Source organism: Bombus pascuorum, chromosome 6 (genome assembly GCF_905332965.1).
Source record: "Bombus pascuorum chromosome 6, iyBomPasc1.1, whole genome shotgun sequence".
NCBI lineage: Eukaryota > Metazoa > Arthropoda > Insecta > Hymenoptera > Apidae > Bombus > Bombus pascuorum.
The window spans coordinates 9061859-9083083 of NC_083493.1; the positions used below are offsets into that span (position 1 = coordinate 9061859).

Here is a 21225-nt window from a genome sequence, read left to right on the forward strand (position 1 = left end):
ATGCATCGAGTACTAAGCTCCTTCAGCATCTAATTTGCATATAGCGAGGAAACTTGCAAATAAAGATACCGTCTGTTAACAGGATTGTTCCTTAAATACATAGCAAATTCTACAGTCACGGAATACAAATTTTATATGATAAATTACTGTCATCAAACCAATTGATTTATTTTGTCCAGCGATAAGGCATTGTCAATTCGAATAACGAGTTAATCTATAATCTCCTCCTGTTAGCAGATTAAGGAAAAGACTTTTGCAAAAAATCCTCCCGATCGATCCAATAGATAAAACGCGAGAGGATTTTGAAACGTTTAGTTTTGAACTTTCGAGATCCATCAAACGCGGATTAATCAAAGAGTGCGCGATTAAGGATAGGTTTTTAAAAGCTACTCGCCTCGACCCAAGATCACCTCTCGGTCCCACAGCTTGGAACGGGCTCGTTTCCGTCAGCCTGAAGATTCCACCGCCAGAGATGTTCGGATGATTGTGTTGCGGGCTGTGCGGTCCAAATCGGAAACCCGCCGACGGGAATTTGAAGGCCGTCGCGTGGTTGAATCGAAACTGCGATTGCGAAGGATCGAAGCGGAAATTTATGGATGGTGGAGGTAGAGGACCTAGAGGCCCGAGAGGAACAGGAGATGGTTGATGAGTTGGCGGAGGTGAGGAACTCGGCGACGCAGGCGACGTTCCACCAAGTGAGATGTCAGAATCCTCTGAATCGCTGGCTCCTGGTCCAGGACTCAGAGTGCGTCGTGTACTCCCGTTTCCTGTACCAGATTGCTGCTGCATTCTGAAACACAACATGATTGAAACACAGATCGTGTTTTCGTGTTCATAAAACTTACGTTAATTGCAGTCGAAACATGGACTTGAATGATTCGAGTCTTTCAAAAATGTATTTTTATTTTCTCCTACATTCTCTGTTACGATATATTTCGTGTCCATGCTAGGTTCAGATAATGTTAATAGCTTTCCTTAATTTAGCGCAATCAAGCGTTTTATCTGTATACGTACACGAATTGAATTTGAACGAGCGTCAAATATTTCGACCATGTCGAAACGTTATACCTGAAACTACCCACTTGAAAACTCTGAACCATCTAAACTTTGTTAGAAATACAAGCTGCCTTTATCGCCGATATTACGTTGTCTTATACGACGTACAGAAAATTAGCAATTTTCTTAAGCGAACCAACGACGTTTCTCGCATCTCCTATCTCTTATCGCTCTTTCGCGGATCGTTTACTCGAGCACGCATCTGCCGTTGAAATGTTAACGAGAAAGGTCAGCAATTATTATTGGTAGCAAGTCGGTCACCTCCATCTCGTAGCTGAAGTGGCGCGTAGGCGCGTTGATCGCGATGAGAATTTCAATTCGTTCCCGTCCTAGGACAGGCTTAGGTGGATGTACCCCCGACACTGAAAACACTTTGTTTCCAGTCATCGCCGCGGAGCGACTATAATTAATGAGCGGGCTCATCCTTCCCAGGTGAGCAGAAGGATTCACGGGAGAGTAACGACGATTCCCTAGGACGGGTTCGTACAAAAGGAGGATCCACCTCATTACTCGAGAGATTACGGATAGATACAGAAACGCTTCGCGAACTTCTCACGCGACTCATCCATTGCGGTCAGAGATAAATGACGAACAGTCGTGGCACGATCGGAACGGATGTCCCGACTTGTCGACGGGAAAGTATTATTCATCGTGCCCACCCACGGTCAAGTATTAAACCGGCCGGCCGACAAAGGTATCGAGAAAATCCGTATTATAATTCGCTTTATCGACGAGCCTCGTGAGAATGCGTTTTTCTAGGCTTACGAGCGAAGGAATTTTCAACCGTAGAACCATGGAAGATGGAAACTGCAAATACCTTGAACTTAAGGTGAACATAATTTTTCTGCCACTTTCGATCGCATAATCCTGTAACACGGGAAAAGGAAAACACCGTGCGAAGAATTGTACCTCCATCGTGGAAAACGCTTTCTCTAGATGTGGTATTAACAGAGAGGAGAATCATTCGCTAGTCTGCCAGAGACAATGAGATGTTGTGGTCGCCTTAAAAGCCTCTTTACTCCAGATCGATTCAACGCCGAGGCTCCTGAGATACTCCCGTATTTTCTTTGCTAATCGAGTTTCCAGCCCGCACTGTTACCACGGTAACACCTCGAGTGATTTCGAACAGGTTCGCTGCTCCAACGAGAATCGTCGGATCGTTCGATGCTTCCTCACGCTCCAAAAAGACGAACGTACGCGTAGGAACCGCGCCAACTATCCAACTGATTCGATCATTTAAGTTTAGACGCTTGCCCTACGCGCTATCCATCTTCTTCGCGCCTTTGTAATCCCATTTTTCATAATTTTACTTTCGTTTCAACTTCTCTTGTTCTTACTTCCTATCTTATGACAAAATGACTCAAAAACGCATATAAAACAGGGAGTATCGATATTAGAATAAAAATTATTATTTAAACTAGATACCCGCAAGATACATTAACAAAAAAAAAAAGAAATTCCTATTTATTTGTTACTCGTAAAATTATCACCTTGAGGTTTGCCTCTGCATAAACTTCCTGTTTCACAATGTCCATCATCAAGGGGTTAAATCACATATCTCGCCGGCTCTTTTCTATTCACCAACATCCCCCGTAAGTCTGACATTCCTTTCACACTTTCTATATATAGAAATATATAACGAGACGTCAATTTCCCTGACGAAGGTATGAAAGCGATTTATTCGATTCCGTGGGTAATAGAGGAAGGTAAGAGCGGTAGCGAGACGCGATTCGAGTAGAGGCCACTCTCACATGGACCTGTTTGAAACGCGTTGGACATGGTAATCGAACCCGTACCTACCTACTCTCCTTTTCTCTCTCTTTTTCTCTTTCCCTCTTCCTCTGTTGGTTCTTTTTTTTTTTTTTTAACGTGTCTCGCATCAGCGGGACACTCGACGCGTTTTAATTATGCCTCAAGACCGCTTCCCCTTTGTCTCGGCCCTTTCACGAGACACCCGCACGAGCGGTGCGACTTATTATGTGCCAGCCTCTCCCGTTTTGTTCCACTTAGTGCTCGTCCACCGATCGTCGTCCCTATTCAACGCGTCTTAATGTCGTGGCATTAAAGTGCGGAGGCTCGAGCTTACGGTGTCAATTTTTCGCCGTGAATACCACCAGACCGACATTAATTTCTCTGATTCTTTGCGCGATTTATAACCAACAGTATCCTTGGAATGTTATTCCAAGATATATTTTAAACTGATACAGTATCTTCTATACTGAGAAATATCTTATATCGTCAACATCGAACGAAGAATATATCAGCTTAGACATTTGTTATGTTAAAAAGTAACTCCTTAATACGAATCTATGGAAGTGAAAAAGAATACCGCCGATGTCTTCCTCATCATTGCTGTTGAATCAATAACGAAATTAACAACGATTTAAACTTTCGCCATACGATATAGGTTTCTTCGTATACACCATCTCTCTAAAGATTGACTTATTGATTGATAAATTAATACTTTACCGACAGAGACCGATATTCTATTGTACGATCGATGTTAACTTCTACAGATATTAAATCCATCGGCTGTATTCCCATCATTATCGTCGTGGAATTAATCGAAAGCTTAACAAGGGGGCGTGGTGTTCCATTTCAAAATACGAATTTTATTCCTGTTCACACGTACGAACAATTACGAAACTACGAGACAGCGTCGGCGCGAGTTATGCCAGCAAACCGTGTGTTGCTTCTATACTGTTTCCGCGGTTAACGAGGGATATCGGCGTTCACGGTTCGGCCGCTCGTTAAAACTCAACGAGCTCGCTACGAAAAAGGGCCACGGCCCGACGAATATTGCAACGAGCTCCGCTTTTTCTCTTTCCTTATTTTCCTTTTTTATCGTTATTTCAGTAGGATCCGGTATGTTTAATATATTCGCGGCATGTGTCCGTGCGCGCACGCGTTCGCAAAAGTTCAGGGCGTATTTCGCGTGGCGAATCGAGGACCGCGTCGAACAGCTCGAACGAGCTATCACAGGTGACGCGGTAAGTTTCGGCACTGCCGATGGCCATGATTAAAAAAGAAATTCATCAAGCGGCTTCTACCGCCGCCGGGGAAAGTATCAGGTGCAACGTAAGGAACGCCGCGCGGCGATGAGGATGCGCCCCGCCGTTAAGTATTTACGCCGCATGACGAGTCACTTTTGTAATCCCTCGTGTATGTTGTAAAGTATTATGCACGCGGACGGCGACGCGGGTCTCAAACCGTGACGGAAGCTACTGTAATTACGCGCAAGATGGTCGTCCTTGCGGTGTGTGCCGGTAGAAGAGTTCGCCCGATTGATCTGCGATCGAGAAACTACGGCCGGTGAAAGGATGCCGGTTTTCGTGCCGCATCTGACAGCCTCTTTAAAGAATGATTCGATCGTCTCGATCAGTTTTAACGCCGTCAATATCTATACGATATTTGTGCTCGACGATGACAGTCGAGAGTAAGGATTTTCGCGAGTTAGATTTTCGGCGCAGCATATGTAAGAAGAGAGTTCATTGACAACCTGTAAAATATTCGCCTGATCACAAATATTTAATATATGTAGGTATATAAATATCATAACTTGAAGAGTTTGTAAGTAGACAATATTATATGCACCTTTTTTGTTTATGTCTCAGGTGGTTATCAAACGTGTTGGTTTGTTTAATAAAGAGACGAGTGATAAAATTGTAATAGACAATTACATTAAAATCAATGTAAGTACAAGTACAGAAATAGTGTGTACTGGGCGTAATCGTTGCTCGCTCGAAATAATTCAATTCTTCTATCCGTTAACTACTCAACTATTTAACTGTCCTAGAGAGCACGTTCGTCTATTTATATCAACAAAGTTAGAGTTCATATGTAACTCCGGTTGACGATTACAAATAACGGCAATAATATTTTGTCTGGAGTTTGTTTACCTTTAGACCTAGCAAACCAAAACAACGTTGGTATTCCAAGCCACGCTATTATGAGTCTCCTGATTCGAATCTTCCGTTGACTCATGTGCCGCTACGCGTTCAATTGTGTTTGGAGATCTTTTTAGATTCCAACATTTCTAATCTGCCATATTTGAACGACGAACAATTTCCTCGCTGCAGACTAGTTACATACAAAAGTATCAATCCTTCACTCGAGAATGACTCGAATTTTACTCGCATTACTGTCTTTACTCCGTACCCTACTTGCAACATCCAAAATATCTCCAAGCCAGTCTCTGCTCTCCTCTCGAAACTAGTTTCTACGATTCTCCCAGGTACAACAAAGCAAAGGAAAGAAGAGAGGCGAAAAAAACGCGTGGAGAACGATCAATTTCAACTTGATATCGGAATCGGATCTATTCTCGACTCTACTAGAGTGACGAGGGATATCATTTTAACAGAATCTACCCCCGTGTGTCGAACATAGAAAGAGAGAGAAAGCCGTGGATTTTCGTGCCGTCTCATACGAGTCTATCTCCTTGCTGCCCCCTTCCCTTCCCCCGGGTGAACCCTCGATTTAGACCAACCCCGTGCCATGCTAAATACTCGTTGCGCACAATGGAGAACATATCATTTGAAAATCTGAGCTATACGAGGGCCTCTACAAAAGGTAACTGGATACCGGTACGTGGAGGAGACGGCATGTGAACAGAGGGCCCGCGATTTCAAGCAACCGGGACCCCCTCGACTCACCCCACCCCCTCCTGCCCCTCGTCCACCTCTTACCATCGTTTCACCGCTTTTTTTCGTCTCTAGCTCATTTTTAATAGCCGCTAATAGAGACGTTAAAACGATACGGGCCCTCTTGGCCGACTCGGTTCCGATGCTCAATTCTTTCTTCGCTTACAGCCACTCTTTTTCTCTCCCTCTCTTTCTCTCTCTTTCTTGTATTCCACCCTTTGGGTATAGTCACGTCTACGCGTGTTTGTCTCCTAAAACACCGCCTTCCACCCTCGATTATATACTGTTGGCTATTGAACGGCGATCGTTTGAACAACGTCTGTTTTACGTAAGAAACGGGGGTAACTGTTGGATGAAACGCGTGCTTGTTTGGAGTCGGTTTATTTAATTTGTTATAGCAGCCATGCCTATTTCAAAACAGACGAAATTGGATTTATTCGTGTTTTGAGCGCAGAAGTGTAGAGCATGTTTGCCTTCGTTAAGGAGCGACGATTAATACTATCGATAATATTTAAGGTTCTCAATATTACCGTAGGTAAGAAATCATCTAGACAATCGATAAATATTGTCAATCCAACGTTGAGAACCGTAAGTACCGACAATAATATTGATCGTCCGAATTAATGGTTCTTTAGAGGATTCACAACATCGATATTTAATATTGCGAAAATGAAGTGTGAGTGAGCCAAAAATCACGTGTCTATTTAGCACGGTTGAGAAGAGCTAGTAGATTTGCATGGAAATAACAAATTCCCCAAAACCCTGTAGATGATTAATTTATAGGAGATTCACCTTTGTCGATAAAAAGAATGCTCTATCCTTAAAATTCTCGCGAAATGTGATCCTCTTACGCTATAAATCAATCGAATTTGGATTTTCTCAACTGGCCAATAGCGGTCGTTCGGCGTTCACGACTTTCTCGTTGTACAGCGATCCCTTGTAGCTCTTCCTTTTAATCGTATTATACGAGACTTATTGGACGAGATATTTAACGGAAGGTTGGAAAGCGTAGCGTTGAATTCGTCGAATGAATCATCGGCTAGTGATTTGTTTGTTCGTTCGCGTTACGCTGTTACGCGCGAAAGGAAATGAAGAACGCGTTGCTCGAGGAAGAAGCGGCGAAACGAATCGTGGCATCCGCGCTTTCGCGAAAATTTCATCCTCGACGCGTTCTTTTACCACTACCGAGTTTCTCTGAAGTAGAGGATATATCTGGTGGCACGAAACGAAGGAATGAAACGATGGAACGAACGCGAGAGGCTCGTTCACAGGTAGCCCATGATTTGCAGTATTTTAATCCGGGCCGAGATCGGGGAAGCGCCGTCGTCGTCGTTCGCCACAATATGGCGTCTAAAAGCGAACACGGCCGCGTTTAGAGTGGCCCCGTTTGCGGCCCGACGATCGTTTTCGTCTTCCTGTTACCCTCCACTCCCGAGAAACCGGGCAAATGTTTGTCCGCGGCCAAAGAGAGTATCCACTGACGCGAGCGTTTCTAAAATCAAGACTCGTTCCAAGAGTCATTAAGGATCACGCAGCGAAATAGCGCGTGAAAGTTGCGAAAAATGCGAGTGAAGAATATCGCCTTATCGAGTTATAAACATTGTAAAAGATAAGTTGGCAAATATGTGAAAATATTTCGCAAAATCAGATATTATTCGCGAATATTCCGCAAAAAAGAAAAAAAAATTAAACAAGAAGGAGATATCCTATATACATTGATATATATAATATATAAAATATTATATATAAAATAGTTTATAATATTTTAAATAATATTCGGATAAGTATGATTTGTAATGGTAATGCCAACGATCGACCTAACGAAGATATCGTTTGAATTTACATAACAGCATTTTCGATATCCAATAACATTCGCTAACAGAAGTATCAAATAATAGTAAATAAGATTTTATTAGAAATATTCGACGAAATATTCTAGTATTACAAATATCAAACGCCGGATAAATAGGAAAATACAAAAATAAAAATTCGATAAGTAGAGCATAACTATGATGCATTAGCAAATTACTGCGAAAAAGAATTTTCAACGATTTCGTCTGAACGACACTGTTTCCCGCTTTGAAACATCCTCGTCATCTCCGAAGAACGACAAATAATTTTCTACAGGGGCATAGACATTTCGAGTGTTTGCGGAGGTCCCCCAGAGTTAGGCATCCACTAACCTGACCGCTTCGTGGGAAAATCCTCGGAAATTAAATCCTTGCCTTGGCCTCCTTTGAGGAGGATGCTTCGTCGAGACTAATCCCGTTGTTTTAGGCTTTTCCGAGCGGCTCCCAGGACAAAAATTATTTTCGGTCGGTTAGACATCGCGAGTAGTCCGGAGAACATGGAACGCGATTTGGAAAAATGCTTGTCCGTCTGACGAGTCGTAAAAAAAATATTTGCACTCGACCGAGATAAACGAGGAAGAGGGATAATTTTTCTTCCGGAAAACGTACCACGTCTCTTGTTATTGCAAGTTTCGAACGGCGGCCGTGTGGTCGCTGGAAAACAATTTACCAATCAGTTTAATGATCCGAGAGGGCAATTAACCAGTTTCGATCATCCTTCAAGGAACAACACGGTGATGAACAAAAGTAGCAAAGTTGCAAGGCTCAGGTTTTTCTGCTAAAAATACACGATTTTTCATTTTGAAGATTTTCCATTTGAAAGACTATATGCATTATAAGCGACGAGCGAAACTATTTATTATAGTTACAACACCGATTTCAGTTCTTAGAATAATCCTGACAGATTTTTATTTCTTTTTTATTAATTTTTATTTATAATTGAAATTTTCGAACTATATTTGTCTCGGTTCCCATATACAGTTCCAGAATTACTATTCTTTCTTTTTTATATTCTACACCGATTGCAAAATGATCGTACAATCGATTCTTGTATCAGAATTAATTTTCCAGTGATCGATATCTTAAATTTCTTAAAGCTCTAGAAAATTGTATATATTTTATAATCTGTCCCGTAGATTTTATAAACTGCAACTCGACAGTGATATTCTAGAAATAAATCGGGCAAAGAATATGAAGTTTCGCCGATTTACGCAGGATTCTAGAGGGAAACTTGGAAACGTACCTACGCTTTTGTTCATCTCCACAGATCGTTATCGAATATTTCCCTTGTTCACTTCTACACGATGTTAAGCGTGTATCTTTTCCGGGGTTATTTTCTGCTCGATGAACCGGCCAAGTAGAACGCAAGAAAGCCTATTTGCCGCTAATCGCCGCTATATTAGTTGGCCGTCTCTCGTAAACGGTATCTTTTTTCCACGACATTTGCACGACCACGTTTAGAGACACGATCTCGATGAGAATTCCGGCGTCTCATTTAATTTAATGACCCGTTTTCGAGAAGCTGGTCGACGCATACATCGGAAATCACTCGGTAAATAATTAATGTGTAATCAGACTCCGTTTGTGTGCGCGAGTGAAAGGGTCGACGACGAATGCCATCGACTCACTCGAGGCAGTAGCAAGGGCGCCATCGAGGCAACGCGAGAACGGAAGGGTGTTTGTCAGCAAACACCATCGAGGACCTCTTAACGTATTCTAAACCTATGCGTGGGGCTCTTTTCGTCGGACAAACTGACGTGGAAGATAGGTATCAGAGAAGAAAGCAGGAGAGCTCGTGCTCGTCTTTTAATTTCTGTTCTGCATTCTTGAGAAATCCGACGGACAATATTTGCTCGACGAATTCTGTCTAGAAAACCGACTGGCGAAAACAAACTTCAGTCGTTTGTATATTGCTTAAGTTGAGACGATTAGAGTGGATACGTGAATTTATCAATTTATTTGCTTGGTGACTAGCAGTGGAAATTGGATCGCTGTCTCGTTGCGAAAGGAAAGGTACATTAAACGATAGAAGTATTTGGATGTAAATTACATGCATAGGTATAAAACTTGTAGCAAATAGATCAAAATGTATGGAATGTAGAGAAATATATCGTGGAAGAAACGAAATAAACTATCGTTCGTGTATTTTACATAGAGTCACATGTATTTTCAAAATCGTATCGTTGTAAATTACAAATTGACCATTCTGTTGATTCTGACAGTTCTGATGTTACTTAATAGATTGTTATCGCTTTACGTACGGTACAATACCGTAATATTATACGATTCTCTTGCAATATAGTTCTTGTTATTTGCTACAATGTATCATGAAATCAGATCATAGGATAACGAAGAAACCAAACGCGATTAAAATCACTGTGATTCCTATATATGAACTCTGTGTCCCAATTATAGTCGCAGTAATTTTCGAAACGTTTCGAAAACTACGTAAGCTTGCGTCGAATTTTTGAAACAGTAGAGAAGCTTCGTTGCTTAAAGGACGGTAGGAGTTTCTCAGGCGAAACGAGTGCACCACAATCGACGTCTCTCAATTATCGCATGACGAGAAAGAGGAGGAACTTCAATGGCATCCGATTGAGGCACGCGCCGTCGCTTAGAGGCTCTCCGAGGTTCGAGAGCCCTCGAATTGATTCGAGTCCCGTGGCACACTTCGGGGCAAATTAAGTTTCGCTTCTGAAATATGCTCTTCTCCCTCTTTCCCTTTCTTTCGTCTACCGCCTCACAGACCGCCGTGTCTTTCCATCGCCATTCATCTTTACCTGTCTTTTATCTGCGGAGATCGGTTCAGCGAATCGTGTTCCGTACCGTTGCGAATCGCATCGAGGTCGATTGTTTTCTTAACAAAACGTCGACCATGAGTAGGAACGACGGGAGATCGCGACACTAAAACGTTCCTCTATCGTTCCTTCTGTCCTGCCTCCACCCTTCCAAATCATCCTGCTTCGATCGTTTTCCTCACGACAAAGTGTGTCTCGTTGGGCTTCTAAAAGCGAGCAAAAATTTCGACAATACTCGAAGTGTATCGAATTCCCGAAAAAAAAAAACTCTTGTCTCGCGCGATGAATGGAAAGGGGACGGGGTGGGTTTAATTCCTATTACACCGCGGACAAGGAACCCGAACGTAACTTAAGGAGGTCCGGTCGGAGCGTTAGTGAAGCGAGAAGCGGGCGAGCTGGCCGACCAGCGTGCAAAAAGAGGAAATAGCCCCCGGTAACCTCTCGTTTGCACCGGCGCACGCTCAATTAACCATTTCCAGAGAAAAAATTCGCCGGCCAAATTCTACGCGACAGCCCGTGAAGTCCGCGGCTCGTGTTCACCGCGAGGCAACCGAGCTGGACGACACGGAACACGTAGGTAGAAGGAATCGAGAAGGAGAAGCAGAACGAAGCAGGGAGCACAGCTATATCGATGCGTAAAAAATGGAGAAAATAACAAAAAACGAAAAGACAGTGGGCAAGACTAAGGGAGGAAAGAACAAGAAGAAAGCAAAGGGAGGACCATTGAGGCAACCCTGTATCGTTTTTCAAAGAGGTATACCCCTCTCCCGTTTGTCTCTTTCTTTTCGTTTCGACCTTGTTCTCGACTTTTCTTCCCTTCTCTCTCTCTCTCTCTCTCTCTCTCTCCTCTTCCGTTGTCTTTTTGCCTCTTCTTATATACACGAAGATCGTACCGTACCGTTGGGTGTAAGATTTCACGTATACGCGCGGGATGGATCAGATTGGCCTGGCCTTAAGCCGTCGCAAATTACCCCGTAAGCCTTTTAGTCGCCCTGTGTGTTTTGCTGGCTGCACCCTAAACCTCCCCCGTCCACCACCTTTCCTATCCTACTCGTCGTCCACCTCTGGCCCCGCCATCCCTTCGTTCTCGACGGTCTTGCGTTATTATTTTGTTGCCCGGTAATATCCTCGAAACCCCCGTGGGGTTTCGCCAGGCCACTCTAAAGAGAATTTAACCGGAGCTCGCGGTCTAGGGGTTGCACGTTACAGAAATAGTTGTGAACTCGGCGAATTATCAATCGGCTACGGGCTTGCCCTTTTATCCCGCGAGTACAGAATAACACGGACAACTTTAAATTAGGTGCGCACGTTCTAACATCTAACGTTTAATCGTTGGAACAATTAATTCTGGTACAGAAAGTAAGGGTGGTTCTATCGTTTTCCTTTATAGCCTGCCTGTGATAAAGATACTCGTGTATTACATTGGCCGTTGTAACAAATATTTTGTGTATTAGAAGTCGCGCTTTAACATGGAAAGTATCGATTTGATATTAGAGTATGAAAGCTGTATCAGAAAAATCAGAATGGAAGGTATATAGAAGAAGATGTGACGCGAGATACGAAGTACTTTTCGGAATATCATCAAAGAACCTTTAAAAATCGTAGATCTAAAATTTCTATGGAAAATTACAAACGATAATCTGGTAATCCTGGAGTTAAATTCGATAGGTATAAACATTTGGAGCTTAATCGCGGGGAAAAAAAAATTTTGTATGGTTTTGTATGGTTTCTCTGTGAAATTGATCGACTCGTTTCTCAAAAAATTGTGAATTTTAGTACTAAAAACAATGTTAAACAAAATTAATATTCGACTTTTCAGCCAGCAAATGATTGTACTCGATAAAGTTTATCTTTTGTGTAGATCATATTATACTCGTTTTTGTAATAGCTACTCTGAATATTAGAACAATTAGGAAAACATGTAATGAACATGTTCTTCGGGACTTCCCATTTAGACTGCGTGTATCATTGATGAGACGATATGATATGATACACGCTACAGTATTTATTCCGTGTATTCTATAAAAACGCATGTTCTATGGTAATTACGTTTATTTATAGTCCAATTGCTGACATTTCCGATTTGTCAATTGTCATCCTTGATTTATTTTACATTTTCAAATCGCTTATTAATATGTTTCCTCTACGTTTGGAAACGTTTCATAATAACGGTACCTGCTACGATCAGAATATTAAATTCAGAAGCATCGTTACACTATAATGTTATTTCACAATTCCTAGTGCATCCTCGTTGTTCAACATCTTACTGATTTCCAGTAATTGATCCACGAATAATAAGAAAATAACATCGTTTCCATAGAATCAACTATCATAGAAAACAACAGGCATTTCTGCGTTAAGAACGTAAAAGTTCCAATTTGCGAATAAACCTTGGTCTAAGGAATATCTTGAAAACACTGATGGGATACGAAACACGGTATATCGTCGCAGCTAAATCTGCCTTCTTTATCCGGTTGATCGTGGCAGCATCAAAAGACTAAGGCCCAAGGCCCTCGGGGCGCGGGAGTAAAAATTTAACGCAATTCCAAGTGATTACCGCGGCTCTGTGATACACCCCTTATGTATCCACCCCTTGATTGGCCTACATTGTCGATGCTTAACTGTTTCATGCACCAGTGACCGACTAGGGGGATATCATTGCGCGCGATAGGGGTAACGTTTTCATAGCCCCGGGGGCGGGGTTGTCGTCATTGTCAAGATTCAAATGTAAAAATCGTCGCGGGAGGTCGACGATATTCCGTAATCCCATGACTGGAATGATTACAACGTTGAAACGGCTTTTTGGTCGTATCATTTGTTCCCATTATAGCCGAAAATAATTCACGAATCGCGTGACGAAAAAGTTAACCCTTATCGCTGGCTGATGCCACACTTTTCTCTAATTCTTATTTTCTTTTCTATGTACATGCGCATGTACCATACGTTTGGGAACACCTATCGCCGTGTCTAATACGCGTCGCCCGACGTATAATTTCTTTATCTTCCAGTTAGATCGGTAATACCAGTATCTAATAATGGCTGATCCATCAAATATTTAGAGTCTAAAGTCCCTGAAACGTCAAACCTTTCATTCCGTTTCATAGTTGAACGTGAATAAAGAGATAGCTATCTTCGAACGACGAAGATCGATTTTATATTTTGCTGTAGTTTTTCCTATAAAGATAGATTGATGTGTAATTAAAAAAAAAGAGAAAAAAAAGAGAAAAAAAGAGGAGAGAGAGATCGTACAGAGGGTGATATGGAATACACATGGTATTTCTTATGGAAAGTATTCTCCAGAAGGATCATCAGGCTTGATGCCTTCGCAGATAGGAAATAACTCTTCGTGGCTCGTTCGAGCGACAAAGAATTTATACCATAGGTTACTCGATACCTTCCCGTAGCATAATACGCACACCATACGTGCGTGCAACGCGCTTGCGACCCAGGTACGTACGCGTTAAACGTACGTGTCTCGTACAGAACGCCGGAGATACCATCTCGTTTAAGGATCAGGATCAGGAGTACAGTGTTGCATTACATCACCGGTCATGGTTATCCCTTAATATACCGGGTGTTCTCTTAACGAGCCTGTAAACGAGAGTCGTGTTACGAAGGGATCTTTAACGATAGAAGGAAAAAGAAAAAAAGATAAAAAGAAAAGAAGGAAGAGTCCGGACGAAGAAATATCGGAGAAATATTTCAAGACATGTTCAAAGAAATGTTCAAAGAAACGTGCAAGGAATATTTAAATATAGCGTCGTTTATCATAATACTGATGGAGCCCGGCTGTTTCACCCGGGACAGGATATCACAGCGACGTAACGTTTCATACAATTACATAATTAAAATACCGGCCGTGGAAGCCGCGATCGCCGCGCAAATTACAAACCGCGTGTCATCGTTTGACATCTAATCGAGCGCGTTTACGAGCTGTTATTACCGATTATTTCTGCTAAATACCAACGCCATATGAATTGCCAGCCTCGCGAGCCGCCTCTCAGAAGACACGGGCTCTGACATTCGCGTGTCGCGTTCAATTGCAGCAACGTGTTCATTTCGATCAACGGGGAAACGCACGACGTTGGGCATTCACGGACGCGAATCGACGAGGCTAAATCGTTCGTGCGACCGACAAAGATACAGAACATCGTATCGTATCGTGTATAAATGCCTGTGTCGCAAGATTTACTACGTCTGATTAAGCAATTAAGCCGTACGGAGGCGCTTGGTGGAGTTTTTGCCGCGTGGCCAGCCAGCAATTCTCGTTATAAATTCAACCGTCTTCGATATGGAAGCTTGCCAGGTACGACGCTGCCTCTTTCTCGGCTACTCTGCTTCTCCCTCTTTCGTTGTCTGCCATCGTCTTGCTTAGCTGCGGCCTTACGACAATACAAGACGAATGGAAAAAGGGGAGGGAATACGTCGGAAATCTCGTCACGGTATAGCCCGCTGTTAATTGTCGCTATAATCTACGCGGCAAGACCGAAATTCCAAGTTGCTAGAAGCTAACGATTGCGGAGCCGCAGAGAGGAACAGAGGGGTCGTTAATTATCTTAGCTAATAACGCGAAGGTTCGCGCGGGACGATCCCGACTTTCCATCGTCCAAGCTATTCACCAGTGATCGAGGAAGAGTATATTAATGGAATGGATGGAGGCAATCTTTTCGAGAAAACGGCGAACATATTAATTTTAACCGTATGATTGCGGCTCTGTATCGGTTTTGCACAAGCGGCCCGAGTTAATCAAGAATTGATTTATGTAACCGTGCGTGCAGCATAGGCTACCACTGAACGATGAATTACGGGAACGAAGCAGAAGCTGGAATTCACCGGCAATTATTTAGCAGTGATTAGACGCGATTTCGAATTAACAACGTCGAGAGCGGCGAGCGGCCAACAGTCGAGTCACGTCGAGAAAGAATCCGTTTAGCTAATTTCTGTCGGCAGACTCCGAGAAGAGCAGGCCCCCCCACGGCGTTCACTGTTGATTCATTTTATTAATTTTTCTCATTCCCCACGATAATTCGATCCGGAGACGAAAGCAGAGGCGTCCTCGACGACTGCTGAATTAAAGACATTACGACGAGTCACCCCCGAAATCGGTCCGTTCGAGCAAACTCCTTCTTCTGTTCTTTGCTGCGAGAAAGGGAAGAAAGAGAATAAGCGAGGAAATTACCAGGCCCGTGAAAATTCAGCGACGTCGCCCGTCGGATTTATTACCGACCTTCGACGTCATTATCATTTCCAAATTACGTTCGTTTCACGGCTTCGTTTCGAGACACCAAAGAAATTCTTCTTGATTAACATGCTTCTATCGAGCGTGTAGATATATGTAGCGATTCGCCAAAGTATCTCGACTTTTAATTTGATATTACTAAAAATACAAATTTGTACGATTATACTACGCGCGTTGGTACGAAGGTTTGAGATTCTTCGCGGACTTCAACGTCCATCGGTGTGAATCTCTTTCTCTGTTTCTTTTTCCTTCATTTTATCTTTCTTCTGCCTTGTCGTCGATGAGGAATAGAACGGTAGTCTATGGGGAATAAACGTAGCCGAGCAGAAAAATTAAACGCATTCAGTATCCCATAGGGTGGACCAAAGGAGGGGGAGAGAGTGCGAATCAATTTCTGACGTGTCGGCCGTGTCCGTGTAAACCAATTTCAGGCAATTTCGCGTCAAGAATAGCCTCTTCAACAATGAATTGACCCCACGCGAGGACCTTTCCAATTTTAACCGATCTCGAGAATACTTCTTCGGCAACGGGCAGGCGTTCGTGTTCCAACTCACCGCTAGCTTCCCCTTCGGCGACGACGATCATGAGATCGAGATGAATCAGACATCGCCGAGAAAGCCTCTCCTCTCCTTGACCGAAAAATCTTTCCTTTCGATTTCGTTTTTCAACGGAGCACGAGTCAAACGAAAATGTCATTTATAAGAGAGAGTTAATCTGAGATGTCTGATACTGAGTTTGTAAATATTATTTCGTTTAACGTATACTTGGTGAAAGAGATATAGCGATGTTATAAATTGACGCACGTTAATCGATAAAATCGATCGATGCAACCCTACTCAAAGGTGTACGCATTTTGTGGGAACGTTCTAAAATTTCAGACTGGAAAAATCGTTTGTCAATCGATGCAATAAGTATTGCGCGATAAGGAGAATAACAATACATTCGATAAATCAACGATAAGATAAAAGACACAGCAGTCTTCGTTGTTTCGAAAGGAATAAAATCCCACGTCGGGAGTGTCGTCTCCCAAGGGAATCGCTCGCGTACTGCTTTATCGCGAGTGTATTTTCAGAGAGCCGCGTGTTCTGAGTGAAATTAGCAAATCCCTGCTCCCTCGAGGCGGCAGGATACGCGTCGTCCATGGTTTGGTCGTTGTGTTACAACACGCACCGCTTCATATTCCTGGCCCCTTTTCAATGTTCCGGTTTCTTCAAGTGTCAAATTTAATAAGCTCGCTATCCCGATTTTCCTCGGACCGGAATACACTCCGGTAAAGCCACCTACGAAATATCGAAACATTTTCTCGTGAATATAATTCAGAAGAACGTTTAGATTATTGTTCGATATTTTCATCGTAAGCTCGATAGAGGAGTAACGGTGAACTTTTTCCATTTGCGAGATACGTTATCGTATTGATGCGATAAATAGTAATCCACGTCGTATAATTTGCTCAGACGTCGTGGCGGAATTTAGTACGCATCCTGCAAAGGAGTCAATTCTGCGTTTCAGGGAAACTCGATTATCGAGGGCGCATAAATTGCCGATAGCTTTCTGTCTTTCTCGTCCTTTCTTTCTCCTTCGATCTCGGTACCACGATTCCATTTTATTTCTCTGCCACCTCAAGCTCTTTCTAGTTTCCAGTGACGAATAGTTAAGGCAAGACTCTGTTCATGCAAATTTTGTTAACGTCCAACATGAGTAGTACGTCGGTTGATAGACGTAGAGAAGTAGCGTTGCACGATGGTAGCTGAAAGGTGACTGGAAGGCAACTGGAAACCGCATGGAAATATAAAATACCGTTTGCCGTGAGAATGGAACAAACGTATCAGACCAACGATCGAAACATTAGTGTTTAATATTAACGATTTGCGCACCGCTCCCGGATAATTACATTTCGCGCAATGACCGAGCCCTTGTTAAGACATTGGCTACCGGTTGACAACGTTGCATGCTGATACGACGTCATTAACACCAACCACGTCGTTTCGTATATATGTCGGCTGCATATTGCACCGGGCAAACATTAAGGTCGCGTCCACCAGCTTATACTTTTATCGTTCGAACACACTTGCAAACTAAAGAACTGTACAACGAACTCTTAAATGTAGCTGCATACACCTTCTGCTTGAGGAAACCATCGGAACGAGGTGTTACGCGTTCGACTTATGGTACTCACGTACGAGTTGTACGCGCAAGAAGCTTAATGGCGATCAGAGAGGGTAGCTTGACAAAACGATAACAGCCGGTTACCCAAAAGAATTTCGTCAAATTATCTGGCCGCTCGATCGGTCCCGGCCTGTTTCCTGGAAACACGGTAGCTGGATTACATGCAGATTTCTACCAGCTCAGCTGGATCGTTACAGTTTTTGCCCGGGTTACACACTTTCGTCGACTGTTCACGAAGCAGCGGGCCTGCTTTTAAACCGTTTTAGAGCTGGCTCGCGCACACGCGCGTGCGAAACGCTGCTCGTAGATCGTATCTCGGTCGGGTGTTTACGCGAGAAAGGTGGCTGGACAACGGAACAAAAGGTCCAAGAAACTATACGCGGGGCCAGGCCGCGAGCTAAGAACTAATTAACCCGTTATCTCTACCGTCCGGTCACGATTAATTTCGCGTCTCGAGGGATCGTCGATGGTTCTTCATACGTGTTTCGTATGTACGAAGAGTTATATACACGGCATTAATCAAAGTTGGAGGCCCCGGTGGATGCTTCCGGGACGAAAACTCAACCGTCTGTTTCGTGTGAGAGACTCCTTTTTAATCCTGGTTCCATCAGTTACGTCAGAGGCTGTCGTTGATTCTTTCTGCGGCTTGCAACTTGTAATTAACTCCGGGTATAAAGCGGTATCAATCGTGGGCTCGATCACATGAATTCTCCTGAAACGCGTTTCCACGCGTAACTCTTGGTGCGGGACAGGTTGATTTTTCGAGATTTTGCAATGTAGCCGACGGGCGCCGACCGGTTTCTCGATTACGCTGAAAGTGGCGCGTTTTTTTTTCTTTTTTCTTTTCCGATTGTACGGCCGAATCGATCGCGTATTGGACATCGTTGATAGCGAGAAGTAGCGAAATAGCTAAGTCACTCGCGCGATTTTAATACGATCCTTTGAAGCTTGATGGTGGTTCCACGGTGCTTAACGCTTTAACTAATAAGACACGAAAGTCAGGGTTCTCGTCAATTCTTTTAACAATCGCTAAATATTTATCGCTGTTGCAACCTCGCACTTTGTCTGGATATGTACGAATATGTTTCATACGTTTCTTCAAAATAGTCTAACTTTCTCGTTGTACAAAGTTTCGATTATACATTTATGTATTGCATGCATCAAACTATACGTCGTTAACTTAAAAAAAAAATTGTTATTCCAAAAAACGTTAAACTAACTCCAACTAGTCGCGAAATATTTCGAAATATCCCTTTCAAAGATTAATATACATATCCGAAGAATATTGCGATACCGTTGTAGACTCATCGATTTTTGTCTAGTTCGCCTAGATAAAGATCGATGACGAAGCTGCAGCAACGACATTTCTGATAACAAAGTATTCGTATAATCGCTGGAGACTCTGCTTCGTCCGAATTTTTCCTAGCGTCTCTTTTTAGAATCTCCCGCCACTTCTCCTCTCGAGAGGACAACTCGCTGGTTTTTGCGTTTCACTCGGTTAATTTACAGCCCTGCCATAAATCCTTCTGTAACGCGGATCGCAAACGGCTACCGTATCTAAAAACATGGCTGTAATTATCGCTACTTTGTCCGCCGGTAATTACACCGTGCTATTACTCGAAAAATGCCTGGAGTGTTGGACGGTGTGCGCGCGTTCCATACAGACAGGAAGTACATAGAGGCGAGCGGAGGAAATCGTGCTTTAAACGATACCCACGCGCGTTCGTACGCGAGTGTTCGCTTGCACGTTTGTTCATGGCCCGTTCGTTTGATCGTGCAATTATTACGCAACTCATTGCTACTATATCACCTAACGTTTCGCATATAGTACAGATTTTTCCATCAACCAGTCTAGCGCAGGCCCATGGTGTCGGTATATTTCGATATGTACATGCACGCGTATGATATACACATATTCGTACATACGCGTACGTTCGTCGCTTTTCCATTTCCGCTGTAATTAGAACAACCAGCTAGCCAGAGGTGAACCACGAGCTCGTATCTTGTCCGTCTAGTGGCGTTCGCTACGAAATTAGCAGCAGGCTTTTGCGTAACGCGAGAACGAAATTACTCGCTGGTCCCATTGTGCGCGCAAATGTATGCCTGTTTTTGTTTTCTGTCCTCCTTTTTTTTTTTTCTTTCTTCACTCTCCTAGTTGCAGTTGCTCGCGATTTTTCCCCTCGCGAATACCTGCAACCAGAAACGAAGGAACGAGCGGACGTCTCGCGAAACTAGGCGTCTCGTTCGTAATATATAAGCCTCGCAGGCCTAGTGCCATGGCGTTGCGTATAGAAATTTCGATTCGACAAAACGATAAAACCGGTTTAGAACGATCCCGGTGGATTAATATCGCTTTTTAGTCGACGTTGAACGCCAGCACGGAGATATACACGGCGCAATGTCTCGGTTGCTAGTCTTCGATCGGCCGATCGTATTACGAGAACGTATCGTGGAAAAAGCGCGAATACTGTTCCCGCGAGTTCTAGTGATTAAAAACCGGTGTTTGCCCCGTAGCGTTGAGGTGTGCTCTCGTTGGTAGAGAGTCGTGTTGTAGGGTAAAGGAGAGGAGAAGACAGGTATATAACGCGAGTCACGAAGCGTTCACGCATTCGTCGTATTCGGAGCAACAGGAGCTTATCGCGGCGTGGAATCTTTTCCTCGGTCGAAAACCTCGCTTTTCTCCGTAAATTAGGGGCCCGTGGCTATTTTCGATGGCGGATGTGACGTTGCAGCCTTCGGAAGTGGCCCTTTTTGTTAGGAGCCGCGGACCATTCGCTCGCCTGGCCGGCGTTAATAGCAGTTTGCTGCCCTTTCTGCTCGTTTGCCGTTAACCATCGCGCTTTTTAGCGGCCCTCCGTCTATATTGTTTTCGGATCTCATTCGCCTGAACAAAATATTCACTTTGCCCTGTAGAGAGCTTCGTAACGGATAAAGAACTACCACCGGTTACTTTATTACGTATAACGAGTATTTTCCTATTCACGCGTTGCTTCTATCAGCTTTTATCGATTTGTTCGAGCATCTAATAACCGAGTAATTAGTAAGATATCCAAAGCTAATTGTACAAGGTCTCATCCATATGATCAAATGCATGTGGAAATAGTATTTTATCGTAGTAGAGTCAAGTATCGTATAACGAGCGGCGATGAAATTCTGTTTGGCGAGTATTTAACATCGTAAATTGTTGAATAATAAGGATCTCAGTCGCGTGCACTATTTTCTGCCATCCGTGTTATTTTGATTTTATCAGATTTAAAGATCAATGATTTATGCATTTACACGCAAGAGTCGTTATATATAATATGATAATATAATAACAATTTGTTTTCTTATCAACTTTCCTTCTTTTTATCGATCTTATTGAAAATTAATGCAAAACTTAGTAGCTGCACCAAATATTTATGTTTCGCCTACGAACGAATCCTTACGCTCGCAACGTGTGCCTCAGAACAGCGTGTAAAATAAATAAATGAATT

The 21225-nt window shown here is 43.1% G+C and overlaps 2 protein-coding genes across 2 annotated transcripts in view; both read right to left on the reverse strand.

The window, feature by feature from the left end:
* LOC132908025 (mitochondrial import receptor subunit TOM20 homolog) overlaps nucleotides 1-5792 on the reverse strand; it is a 78382-nt gene extending 72590 nt beyond the window's left edge. The window contains exon 1 of the mRNA XM_060961556.1: nucleotides 5789-5792. The gene's annotated coding sequence lies outside the window, so the exon portion shown is untranslated. The remainder of the gene's footprint in view (nucleotides 1-5788) is intronic.
* Nucleotides 1-21225, reverse strand: part of LOC132908026 (homeobox protein SIX3-like) — a 51082-nt gene that overhangs the window by 1592 nt on the left and 28265 nt on the right. The window contains exon 2 of the mRNA XM_060961557.1: nucleotides 395-790. Within this exon, the coding sequence (XP_060817540.1) occupies nucleotides 395-790 (396 nt within the window). The remainder of the gene's footprint in view (nucleotides 1-394; nucleotides 791-21225) is intronic.